The 10500-nt window shown below is 52.2% G+C and overlaps 3 protein-coding genes across 3 annotated transcripts; 1 reads left to right on the top strand and 2 right to left on the bottom strand.

Moving 5' to 3' along the window:
• The first annotated feature begins 458 nt into the window (after window positions 1-458).
• On the top strand, window positions 459-1880 carry LOC120655936 (germin-like protein 2-4). The gene is made up of 2 exons (XM_039933920.1): window positions 459-1427; window positions 1687-1880. The coding sequence occupies exon 1, from the start codon at window positions 633-635 to the stop codon at window positions 1320-1322; it is 690 nt and encodes a 229-aa protein (XP_039789854.1). The 5' UTR covers window positions 459-632; the 3' UTR covers window positions 1323-1427; window positions 1687-1880.
• A 376-nt stretch (window positions 1881-2256) lies between these two features.
• LOC120655935 (DAR GTPase 2, mitochondrial) lies at window positions 2257-5050 on the bottom strand. Its single transcript, XM_039933919.1, has 7 exons — window positions 4559-5050; window positions 4386-4466; window positions 4095-4242; window positions 3914-3984; window positions 3508-3604; window positions 3042-3229; window positions 2257-2809 (listed from the first exon to the last, which is right to left on the bottom strand). Exons 1-7 carry the CDS (start codon window positions 4829-4831, stop codon window positions 2561-2563), a joined length of 1107 nt encoding a protein of 368 aa, XP_039789853.1. The 5' UTR covers window positions 4832-5050; the 3' UTR covers window positions 2257-2560.
• A 322-nt stretch (window positions 5051-5372) lies between these two features.
• LOC120655934 lies at window positions 5373-10500 on the bottom strand. The gene is made up of 5 exons (XM_039933918.1): window positions 10345-10500; window positions 6678-6934; window positions 6334-6545; window positions 5952-6213; window positions 5373-5829 (listed from the first exon to the last, which is right to left on the bottom strand). The coding sequence occupies exons 1-5, from the start codon at window positions 10415-10417 to the stop codon at window positions 5533-5535; spliced, it is 1101 nt and encodes a 366-aa protein (XP_039789852.1). The 5' UTR covers window positions 10418-10500; the 3' UTR covers window positions 5373-5532.

Here is a 10500-nt window from a genome sequence, read left to right as displayed (position 1 = left end):
GCATTTCCTGATTTCTGTTGCCCCCCCCCTCCCCCCCCCCCCCCCCCCCCCCCCCCCCCCCTCTTTTGGAGGGTGAATGGGTGATACAGGAATTTCTTGGAAGCCTGGCTGGACTAGAATGCATTGCACATGGTTGATGACTTCACCGAAGAAATTGGATTTTTTTCCCCAGTCAAATAAGGTGCCTGCCACTGCCAGCAGCAAGGTCGTCCAAATACTCTGCTCCCTACTTCCGGGAAGCTGCCATTTTTTTTTCCCCCGCGGCTTCTCCTGGTCCAGTTCCAAGCAGGATCCTGCTTCTTTCCACTCTCCATCTCAAAGAAGCCGACACTTAACAACTGGACATCAGCACGCGCCTGATTATTGAACAGTAACCTAATACTAACAGTAGCACGTTACACGTAGGACGGTGTGTCGCATATCATAGTTTATAGAGTTGTAACATGTCTATTTATTTATATATATGTATGTACAAAGATGGGATCACTCGATCGCCCTCCTCCCCAGGCAAAGCTGCAGCTGCAAACTAGCTGATGCGAGACACCGGTGACCACGCACCGACGGGCAACGAGTGAGACCTCCGCATCAACGACCAACCGCGAGCCAAGCGACGACCGACACAGTCACACAGGATGGCGGCGCACCATATCCTCCTCTTGCTCGCCGCGCTGCTCCCGGCGGCGGCCACGGCGGACCCCGACGCCGTGCAGGACTACTGCGTGCCGGACGCCGCCGGGCGCGGGCGGCCCCTGGAGCTGGCGCTGCTGCCGTCCTACCCGTGCCGGAGCCCCGCCAACCTGACGGCGGCCGACTTCGCCTTCGCCGGCGTGCGCGCCGCGGGCAACTTCTCCGCGGACACGGGCTTCGCGGGGGTGTCCGTCACGCCCGCGCAGTTCCCGGCGCTGCACACCCTGGGCGTCTCCTTCGCCCGCGCCGACCTCTCCGCGGCGGGCGGGGTGAACCCGCCGCACTACCACCCGCGCGCCACCGAGACGGCGCTCGTCCTGGCGGGCCGCGTCTACGCGGGCTTCGTCGACTCCGGCGGCCGCATCTTCGCCAAGGTGCTCGAGAAGGGGGAGGTCATGGTGTTCCCCAGGGCCATGGTGCACTTCCAGATGAACGTCGGCGACGAGCCGGCCACGGTGTACGGCACGTTCAACAGCGAGAACCCCGGCATCGTGCGCATCCCGGCCACCGTGTTCGGGTCCGGGATCAGCGCCGGCGTCCTCGAGAGGGCGTTCGGGCTCTCCCCGGCGGAGCTCCGCCGGCTCGAGAAGAGGTTCGGCCCGCCCAAGACCAAGCTGTCAGAGATGGACGATTAGGTAGTTAGTTAATCAGCTGGTGAAGTGGTGATCAGATCAGCCATTGTGGTGGCGCATGGTTAATTACTAGTTTTGAATTGTTAATGTGATGATGTTGTAGTATGATACTCCCTCCTTCCCCGTTTATAAGGCACACACGCATATCAAGATTCAAACATTTATATCTTTGACCAATAATTTAACTATTAATTTTTAATTTTTATAATATAAATTTTATATGATTGGATTCGCCATCAAATATAGTTTACAATGATTATAAATTTATAATCATAAGTGATATAATATATGACAAATAAATGGTCAAAGTATCGTTTGGAAGACCGTGCCATGTTCCACCGTGCCTTATAAACGAGGAAGGAGGGAGTATGAATTATTTGGCGGTGGTTGTGGTGGATCGATATTGTGATATAGACTTGAATGATTAGAGGCTTTTGATTTGGAGGTGTATGTTGGTACAGATGGGCAGTTAGGTGTCACACTCGATAGAGTGTGAATTGTCTATGACATGTTTATCTTAAACAAATTGGTAAAGAAGATCGACTTTTAGTTTGTTGTGCATCATAGTTTCTCTGCGCATGCCAAAGTTAGATCAAGCAGAACGTGCAATGCAACTTATTGAGGTGGTGCTCGGTAAAGTTACTGCACCTACACCTTCATGAATAGTGTTACACTAGTCCAATAAAAAAATTAATTAACTGTAACCCATGAATAGCTTAAATGGTCAAAGGAGGTGGTTATACAGTACACACATGTGCTGAAATCTTGTATGTTTGACGATCTAAGTCTCATTGATAAGTATATTCCTCTCGTTATTAATACGTCAATTTTCATTCTGTGGCGGTGTGCAATGTCTATTTATGCACTTTAGTCAATGGATTGATGAGGAGTAAATCTCTTAGTCAATACCAAGATATTCTCCTGTGGGCATTTATAATGGTAAGAGTGCAGCATCTATTTGTCTATTTTTAAAAATAAAAGATTAGCCATGTTTACCAGTATATAACAACGATAAACACAAGAATTTCATGTGCCGTTTTGCCACTTGCAGCATCAAAAATCTTGGACAGACAAGACCAAGTCGGCTGGAGCTCCGCTGGGTGTCCGCTGGGTGCTTCGGTACAAGAGGATTTCAGGCATTACCAGGCACGCTTCGAATAAGGACGTTGGGAGCCAAGACGCATCATTCTGTGACATGCATTTTGGCGAGAACAACACATAATTATGCAGCAAGGTCCTGCCTAACTAACATCTGGCACATGGTCTAAGGTATAATGGCCAAGCCTTCCAGTCCGATAGAGATTGAGCAGTTTCAAAGCTATAGATTTGCCCACATCCTCACTTGATTCAGTGGAAACTTTGAAAGCCTCCTGTAAGGATACAAATTGGCAGTCTACTAATCTTCTGAGTTCATCTTCCTTTCCAAGATCGCCCTTAAAAGATGATATAGTCTCCAAAAGCACTTGGCGCACCGCCTTCACGATGAAATCCTGCAAAATTACAAATAAGGCAGCGCATGTGCATACATTTGATATCGAAGTATTACATGCTGCTAATACAACTTCAAATCTTTGGAACAACAATTTTAAATCTTTCTCATGGAAGAATCCAAACATTAGAAATATGACAATTTGCTTGTATTAGCAGCGAGAAGCTGCACAAACAATTAAACTAGGATGCAAGTTACAGTACATTCAACTCTAAACCCTTTGACACACTCACCTGAGTATGATCTGAAACATATTGCCTTTTCTTGCTGTGGCTCCTGGAGGTATTTGCATTATCATTAGAATTGGTATCCCCTGCTCCATTTAGGTTCTCCCATCTCCTATATTCCTCTCTCGAGTTCACAACTGCAAGAAGAAACTGTGCAATATCATACTCATCTAACAATGATCCCTTGATTGCTCCTGCAAAAGAGTGTGCATGCATCAGATAATAATAAGTGCTCCCCACGCCCCACCCCCATCCCAATATATAAGGCGTGCACACATTTCAAGATTGAAACCATTGTAATTTTGAGCAGCAATTACGCTCATGTAATGTGAATTTGGTTAAAAAAACAATACCATTGGATTGGCATTTAAAAGTACTTTCCTATGGTTATGATTTTGTTGCTACAAACATCCATGCCTTAATTTTGGGACGGAGGGAGTAGGTGAAATAAGAAGCTTTGAAGTAATGGTACCTGTCAAAGCTAGTCTGGGACCAGAATCATCATTTGCAAATCTCGGCGATAAAACACCAGGAGTGTCTAACACATATATATTCGGGTGACTAGCAACCTTGTAGATCAATAAACCTTGTAAGATATAAAAGTCATTTGACTATCAGAAAGATGGTTGCTAAGCCAAAAACATGTTGAACTAGCAGCTTCTAGCACATACTGGGACCTGAACAGCATATGCACTGTTGTCATTTCTACAATAACTATGCTTCCGTCTCATTGTCCTTTTCATGGTAAATTGGACTATTGGTCGATGCAGACAGTAATGCAGCAATCAACTTGTCATGGCATGATATATAACCATCTTGAAAAACAACATTTTAATTTCACACGTCCTACAACATACTAGATGAGTTGTTCAAATTACCTTGTATCCACTTATGTCTCTAGTTTCTCCAGGATGGCTGCTCACAATTGCATGCTTAAGCTTTCCCTTCTCTGGACAGGCAACAATAATTAAGATGATGGGATATCATGGTCAGAACCAAAGCAAAGCAGATGCAACAGAAACAACAGAGCAGCAACAACAACTAGTCTGCATGTATGACCTGCCGCTCCAATCCTGCCAATTTGATGCATTGCATTAACGATGGCTGACTTCCCAACATTAGGAATTCCAACCAGGAGGACCGTTCCAGTGCAATCGCTCTCGCCGCGCTTGATCTCTCTGATCCTCGACCGCACAGCATTCAACAGCTAAGTGACAGTAAAAAATATGCTAGCGCGGTCAGGCATGAACATCTTCAGTAGAATAAAAATCACCTACCCTATCCAACTGTTAAAATATATTTACTATTGAGAATGTGAGATAAACAAGCGTGACAAGCGACACTGCCTACCTCCTTGATGCTTTCCCGGCTATGCGAATTGACCGTGATGCACGGGCACGTCCTCTGCTTCTCCATGTACGTCATCCACTTCTGCGCCACCACAAGCAACACTCGTACATCAGAATCTAGAGCCAGCCGTCAAATGTCCCCCAAAGTGCAGCGCAGGGCTGGGCCTGATTTACCTCAGTCTCGGACGGGTCTGCCAGGTCAGCCTTGTTGAGCACGACGACCTGGCGTCCATCGGGCTCCAGGGGGCTGCGGCGGCGGAGGGGCTCGAACGCCGAGGAGGCGGGTACGCGCGCGTCGCGGACCTCGAGGACGAGGTCGACTAGGGGAAGGCGGGTGCGGATGGCGCGCTCGGCCGCGGCCATGTGGCGCCCGTACCAGGCGCCGGAGATCCCACGCAAGGCCGCACCCAGGCGGCGCGACGCGGCCTCCGCCGCGGCCGCCGCCATCGGAGACGAGACGCGCTCGGTGGCAGCCTGGCCCCGGCGGGAGCCGGATGCCGGGACGCTGGCGGTGGCGGCCTGGCTGGGCGGCGGCCGGTCGGGGGCGGCGGGTCGTGGCGGCCTGGCGACCGGCGGGCGGAGGCAGAGGCCGGACGCGGGCGCCGGAGCCGAAGGCCGGGTGGGGACCGGCAGCGGCGGGGACTGGGGGCGGCGTGCCGGCGGTGGAGGCTACAGAGCACTAGGATTTGTATTTGGGCCTGTTGGATTGGGTTTAATTGGGCCAAATTTCTTATGGGCTCGGTTATACGGTTAACCGAGGTGGGACCCTCACTCAGCAGCGTCGAATGACTGGGCTAGACCGGCCCACGTGACAGACCTAACCTGCAGGTCCATCCATGCGATCTTTCGAGCACTTACTCTTTTTTTTTAATAAAAGAAACGGAAATGCAGGTTGTCCAACAGATAGCCCTACTTGTTTTTTTTTTAGAAATTGAATAGCCCTATATGTTGGCAACGGCGAAACGGAGGAGATCAAAGAAAAATTCAGTGACTGCGGAAGTAACTTATTGTTATTATTTCTCTCACTCTCTTTCTATTTCTATATATATAGGAGCAACAATCATGCACATCGACATGTCGCTAGGATCATCATATTCTCACTGCACTACAAAGAGCCATTTTACACCCAAAAACAAAACTAAATTCGATCACTCGTCCCCGAGCAGCAGCGACTTGACGATGGTGTCGGCCATGCCGTCGGCGATGGGGAAGAGGTGGCCGGCGGTGGGCAGCTCGTGGTAGCGCACCCACGGCAGCCTCTGGCTGATGTAGCGCGACAGCTCCACGGGCGCGATGAGGTCCTCGGCGCCGTGCCACAGGTGCACCCTGCCCTCGCCGCCCGGGAGCGGGTCCTCCAGCTCCAGCGGGCTCCAGCTCCACTTGCCGAACCCGACCGTCATGTCGCGGTGCAGGCTCTCGTGCTCCCCCTGCTGCCGCGCCTGGTACTGCACGCCGCCGTCGCAGACAACAAGAAATAAGCAAGATCGATGAGCAACTAACATTGTCTGGCTGGGGAACGCGAGAGACGCGGTAGGCAGAGGATCCGGTCGGTAATAAGCTCGCTTACGGCGTAGGTCCGGTGGGCGAGCTTGGGGATGACGGCCATGTCCTCCCGGGAGAAGATGGCGGGGTTGAAGGAGATGACGCTGGACGCCGGGAACAGCTTCTGGGTGTTCCACCAGTAGGTGAGCCAGGGCGCGTGGTGCGCCACGCCCACGGCCCACTTGTCCTGCGCCACCTGCACGTTCCAGGCGTCGCGGGTCACGTTCGCCGGGAACCCCGACCACCAGTAGTTGCCCACGGGGCCAAGGATGGCAACCCCCGAGAGCCTGCAACAATGGAGCTCGCAATGTTCAGCTAGCCCACGGCGATCAAACAACGATCGCATCTATCTGTTCTACCGTCTGATGAAGACCTATCGATCAAAGCAAGCATTTATAGTTTTGTACCTGTGCGGGATGTACTTGAGGCAGCTCCACATGATCTCGCCGCCCATGGAGAAGCCGGCGAGGTAGAACTTGGGGCCGAGTTCCAGGGCGTCGGCGAGCTGCTCGATGTCCAAGGCGATGCTCTTCTCCGTCCTACCCGGGTGCGGGTCGCTCTCGCCGTACCCAGGCCGGTCGAACGAGAGCAGGTAGATCCCCAGCTCCTGCGCCAGCTCCTGCGTTCAGCTCAGCTCAGTTCAGTTCAGTTCATCGCTACTGCAGCCTGATAGATCATAGATCAGATAGCACAGCAGCAGCAGCAATATTCCATGGCGGCACACTTATCATCAAGCAAGTCGATCGCATACCGGCGAGACCCGGAGCACGTCGTATCTGCAGGAATCGAAGCCGTGCACAAAGATGATCTTGTACTTGGCCTCCTCCCTGGGGACGCCGGACTCGAAGTAGGCCAGGTGCCGGCCGTCCTGGAGCTTGACCCTCGGCGAGGTCACCGGGGGCCCGCCGGGTGTGCCGGGGATCTTGGGAGGCGGGGCCTGCAGCTGCCGGTACGCCAGCGCCAGCAGCAGCACGAACGCGAGGCGCGGGAGCCGCCTGGCGATGCCGCCTGTACAGAGACACAGGTCAGCATCGATCCCGTCAAGCTTACACCTTGGAATTAATCCTTGGAAAAAACTAATAGCCTTTTCTTGCAGAAAAAATAATGGATGAAAAAGACATTACATATAATCATCTTTGATAAAAGTCAGCAGTTGCGTTCGTTTTTGCATATCGCGCTAGAGCCCACATGTTTGTTGGCTGGAAGTTGCTACTGTGCTTCTGGTATCAGTGTCTCAGATAAAAAGACAGACAAAGAGCTAGGTACCCAAGAACAACAGGATGACAAGCGACGTAGTACAAGTTGCCTAGCCCAATTCTGATTCTTGAGTTCCCAAACTCACGGTCGACTCCACCCCTACTTCCTTCCCACTCTCTGCCCTTCCCCACCTCCTTGCCTTTCTCTTTTCCCTCCCCACTCCATTTCTCCGGCGGAGGCTCCCATGGCCGTGGAGCCCGGGCGGAGGTGCCCATGGCCCCGGATCTCTTACCTCCCTCCGGCGGAACGGTGAGCCCCGGCGGGGCCGCGAAATAGCGCGCGGCAGGGAGGCGGATCCGCGGCGGCGCGGGGCGGAGCGGCGCAGCGGCGGGGAGGCGGCGGAGCGGTGCAACGGCGTGCGGCGGGCCGGCAACAGCGAGGAGGCGGCAGCGGAGCGATGCAGCAGTGCGCGGCGGGCCGTGCCGGCACTGCGGATCCGTGGCGGCGGAGCGGGGAAGCGGCGGCGAATCCGCGCCGCTCCGGTGGCGCGCGGCGGATCCGCCGTCGCCATCGGTAGGGTTTTCTTTTTATTTTTTTTAATACAAAATTTTTTACCTGAGTTTTTATTTTTGGATGTAAAATTTCTTTTCAGATTTTCTCCCGTCATTTTTTCCATCTTTTTTCCAAAAAAATTCAACCTTTTCTAATTTTTTTTCTTGTAAAATTTTTTCTCTGTCCAAATATTTTTTTATTTTTTTGTCAGTAAACGATAAAAGTTACTAAAAATGACAAAAAAAACTTACATTCTACCGTAAACTAGTGTAGCCCGATGCCTAGGTCGATGTGGATGTGATCGGCATGGATGCTGGCGTTTACCCTAAAAGTAAACGCGACCGAAAAGATACCAATAATTTAAGCCGGCGGCTAGCAATGAACGGTCGCATCCATCCACGCAATGGATGGGCTTTTATATCAACGGTTAACCGCCATCCTGACGCTGTAACAAGACCACGAGAGCAATTCGTTGAAGAACATGGGGGCGGCGACCCTGCCGTGGCAAGTGGCCGGTTGCAGTTACAGCAACTGAAAACGAAACTGTCGTTGACAGAGCTAGCAATTCTTTGGTGGAGCAAGCAAACAACTGGTGCCCAATTACGAGTGCAAATTAGTGATTCTTAGGTACACCTCTAACTCTTTACAGTTCAAAATTTATACTAATTTTCAAAATGAAATTTCAATTTAAATAATTAGTATAAATTTTTGAACTAAAGAGAGTTGAAGGTACACCTAAGAGTCACCAATTAACATCCCTATGCGGAATGCTGCTCTTAACCTCAAGACTTGAATAGGTTATTAGAAGGTACTATAGTCAATTAGCATTCTAAAGAAAATGTTGGAGATTGGGATTGTACACTTCCGCCTCCGTGTTTTTTCAACCGGTCGACGGACACGCTGCAGTACTACAGAGGAACCGGTTCCTGAAGCTGTGTGTGTGCAAGTTTGTTCTTGAAACAGATGTGCAACGTGTTCAGAATTCAGATACACCCAAATTACCAAAAACATATTCGACCCAAGTCATGCTAGTTTTTTTTCTCTCGGATACACAAAAACATATTCAATCCCAGATCATGCTACTTCTCTCTCTCTCTCTCTCTCTCTCTCTCTCTCTCTCTCTCTCTCTCTCTCTCATACGTAGTCAAATCATGCCACTTGTGAATTCTTTATGTAGTCTTGATGTCATGGCGATCTTCACTTGGCCTGCCGAGAAGGACAGGAACAGCGCGGCTGAAAGCAACGTGGGGATGCTGCAGGTCGCGAGAAACGGGGAGGAGCGCGCGGAACTGAAGTGTCCTTCTCGAGATCTCCAGGGCTCGAATCAGCAGCACAGAAGGTCCAGCTCCATGACGCGAGATGAGTACAAGGACGACACCGGTGACATCCATCGGTGGACCCTCGACCTTTTTTTACTTACTCCAAAAAAAAGAGTAGCAGCATTCTAATCGTCAAAAGTGCGTGCCAATCACGGCGTGCATTTAGGAGCTAGCAAGTACTCCGAAGCAGTGCTGACTAAAATAACGTGTAGTAGCTAGCTAGCGTTTTCCATGGGAGCTAGTAGCTACTAGTTGCAACATTAAAATTTTGAAATTTCAAATAGAGACAAGACTGCTGTCGAGGTAACAATTCTTTGGTCGGAATGCTAAAAGGTTACTGTACCAAAGAAAACATTGGGTTGGATGGTCCCTGCTGTACCATATGCACAGCCTGACAGCCTCTGTTTTTCTCAAGCCGTTGACGCTCCGGACAAGGCGAGCGACGAAAGGGGGTGAAAATGGTGTGTTTTCGATCAGAAAGAGAGGTGTGGCCAGCCCGGCAGTCTTGATATACTATGTCCGGCGCGAAAAAATTGTACGTTGAGTCGAGTCCTTCTCGCTATATATCTTCAACGCCCGTAAAGGGCCGAGGCCGTGTGGGACAGAAAGCAACTAGGTGCAGGCTGTAGAAAAAATGGAGCGGCTAGAACAGTCCACCTCGAAGAAAGCTAGTAGCTATAGCGCGGTGTCCGCACTCGCATACGGAGGCAGCACGTCGCTGTCGGAGCCCCGCTCGAATCGGCGTGGAACAGTTGTTCCGCCGCCCGGGAGTCCCAAGTTCACCGTGGCCGGCGGCGGCGGCCGGCCACCGCCGGCGCCCATCCCTAGTAACGACACTAGCTGGTCCTAGTATTTACTCGCTCGCTAGCTTGCTGCCTTCCGACCGCGGACACGGCCGGCCGCGTGGATGCATCGTCGGTCGGTCACGTGCCCCACGCGGGCTGTCTTTAGACATCGGGGTTAACGCCCGAATTGGGCAAGACGACGGCCGGCGGCCAACGAGTGGCCGTGCTGTGCTGTGCATGCATCGGGTCGATCGATCGACGTCGTCGATCGCGCGTACGTCCGGACAAGGATCACGGCCCCGGCAATGGCCCCGGAGAGGTGGAGACTGGAGGAGCAGGAGGCGCCCGTGACTACCGTGTTTGTCAGATACGGTACCCTTTTGCCACCCGCGGCCGGGCCGGCCGGCTCCGATGAGCTCCTTGCTCGAGGGCATCCGGAAGGATTGCTAGCTTCTCGCAACCAATTGTCCCCTCTGGAAGGGAACGGAACGGACGCTACGCGAGACGATGATCGATCGAGTCCGGGAAGCGACTAGAGACCGAGGGGAAGGAGCTAGAGGCGTACCGGAGTCGGAGGCCTTGGTCGCCGGCGCCTTGCCGCCGTTGGCCGTCGGCTTCCTGCCCGAGTCAGCAGCCATGGTCGTCGGCTTCCTGCGCCCGCTAGCTCTGGGTGCTCGCGTCTCCGGCTGGCTGGGGGAGGCGATGAGACGAGAGCCGGGGG

The sequence above is a fragment of the Panicum virgatum genome, chromosome 1N (assembly GCF_016808335.1).
Source record: "Panicum virgatum strain AP13 chromosome 1N, P.virgatum_v5, whole genome shotgun sequence".
Lineage (NCBI taxonomy): Eukaryota > Viridiplantae > Streptophyta > Magnoliopsida > Poales > Poaceae > Panicum > Panicum virgatum.
Note: the sequence above shows the minus strand (reverse complement) of the source record. Positions and strands in the feature narration are given on the sequence as shown.

What these genes read in the sequence shown, in the direction of transcription:
- LOC120655934 (XM_039933918.1), bottom strand. Translation starts at nt 10,417, where the DNA reads ATGGCTGCTGACTCGGGCAGGAAGCCGACGGCCAACGGCGGCAAGGCG. An exon ending in GACCAAGGCCTCCGACTCCG is followed by an intron (nt 6,935 to 10,344) that starts GTACGCCTCTAG and finishes GTCTCTGTACAG; the next exon opens with GCGGCATCGCCAGGCGGCTC. An exon ending in CTCAAGTACATCCCGCACAG is followed by an intron (nt 6,214 to 6,333) that starts GTACAAAACTAT and finishes CCATTGTTGCAG; the next exon opens with GCTCTCGGGGGTTGCCATCC.
- LOC120655936 (XM_039933920.1), top strand. Translation starts at nt 633, where the DNA reads ATGGCGGCGCACCATATCCTCCTCTTGCTCGCCGCGCTGCTCCCGGCG.
- LOC120655935 (XM_039933919.1), bottom strand. Translation starts at nt 4,831, where the DNA reads ATGGCGGCGGCCGCGGCGGAGGCCGCGTCGCGCCGCCTGGGTGCGGCC. An exon ending in GCCGGGAAAGCATCAAGGAG is followed by an intron (nt 4,243 to 4,385) that starts GTAGGCAGTGTC and finishes ACTGTCACTTAG; the next exon opens with CTGTTGAATGCTGTGCGGTC. An exon ending in TCCCAGACTAGCTTTGACAG is followed by an intron (nt 3,230 to 3,507) that starts GTACCATTACTT and finishes ACTCTTTTGCAG; the next exon opens with GAGCAATCAAGGGATCATTG.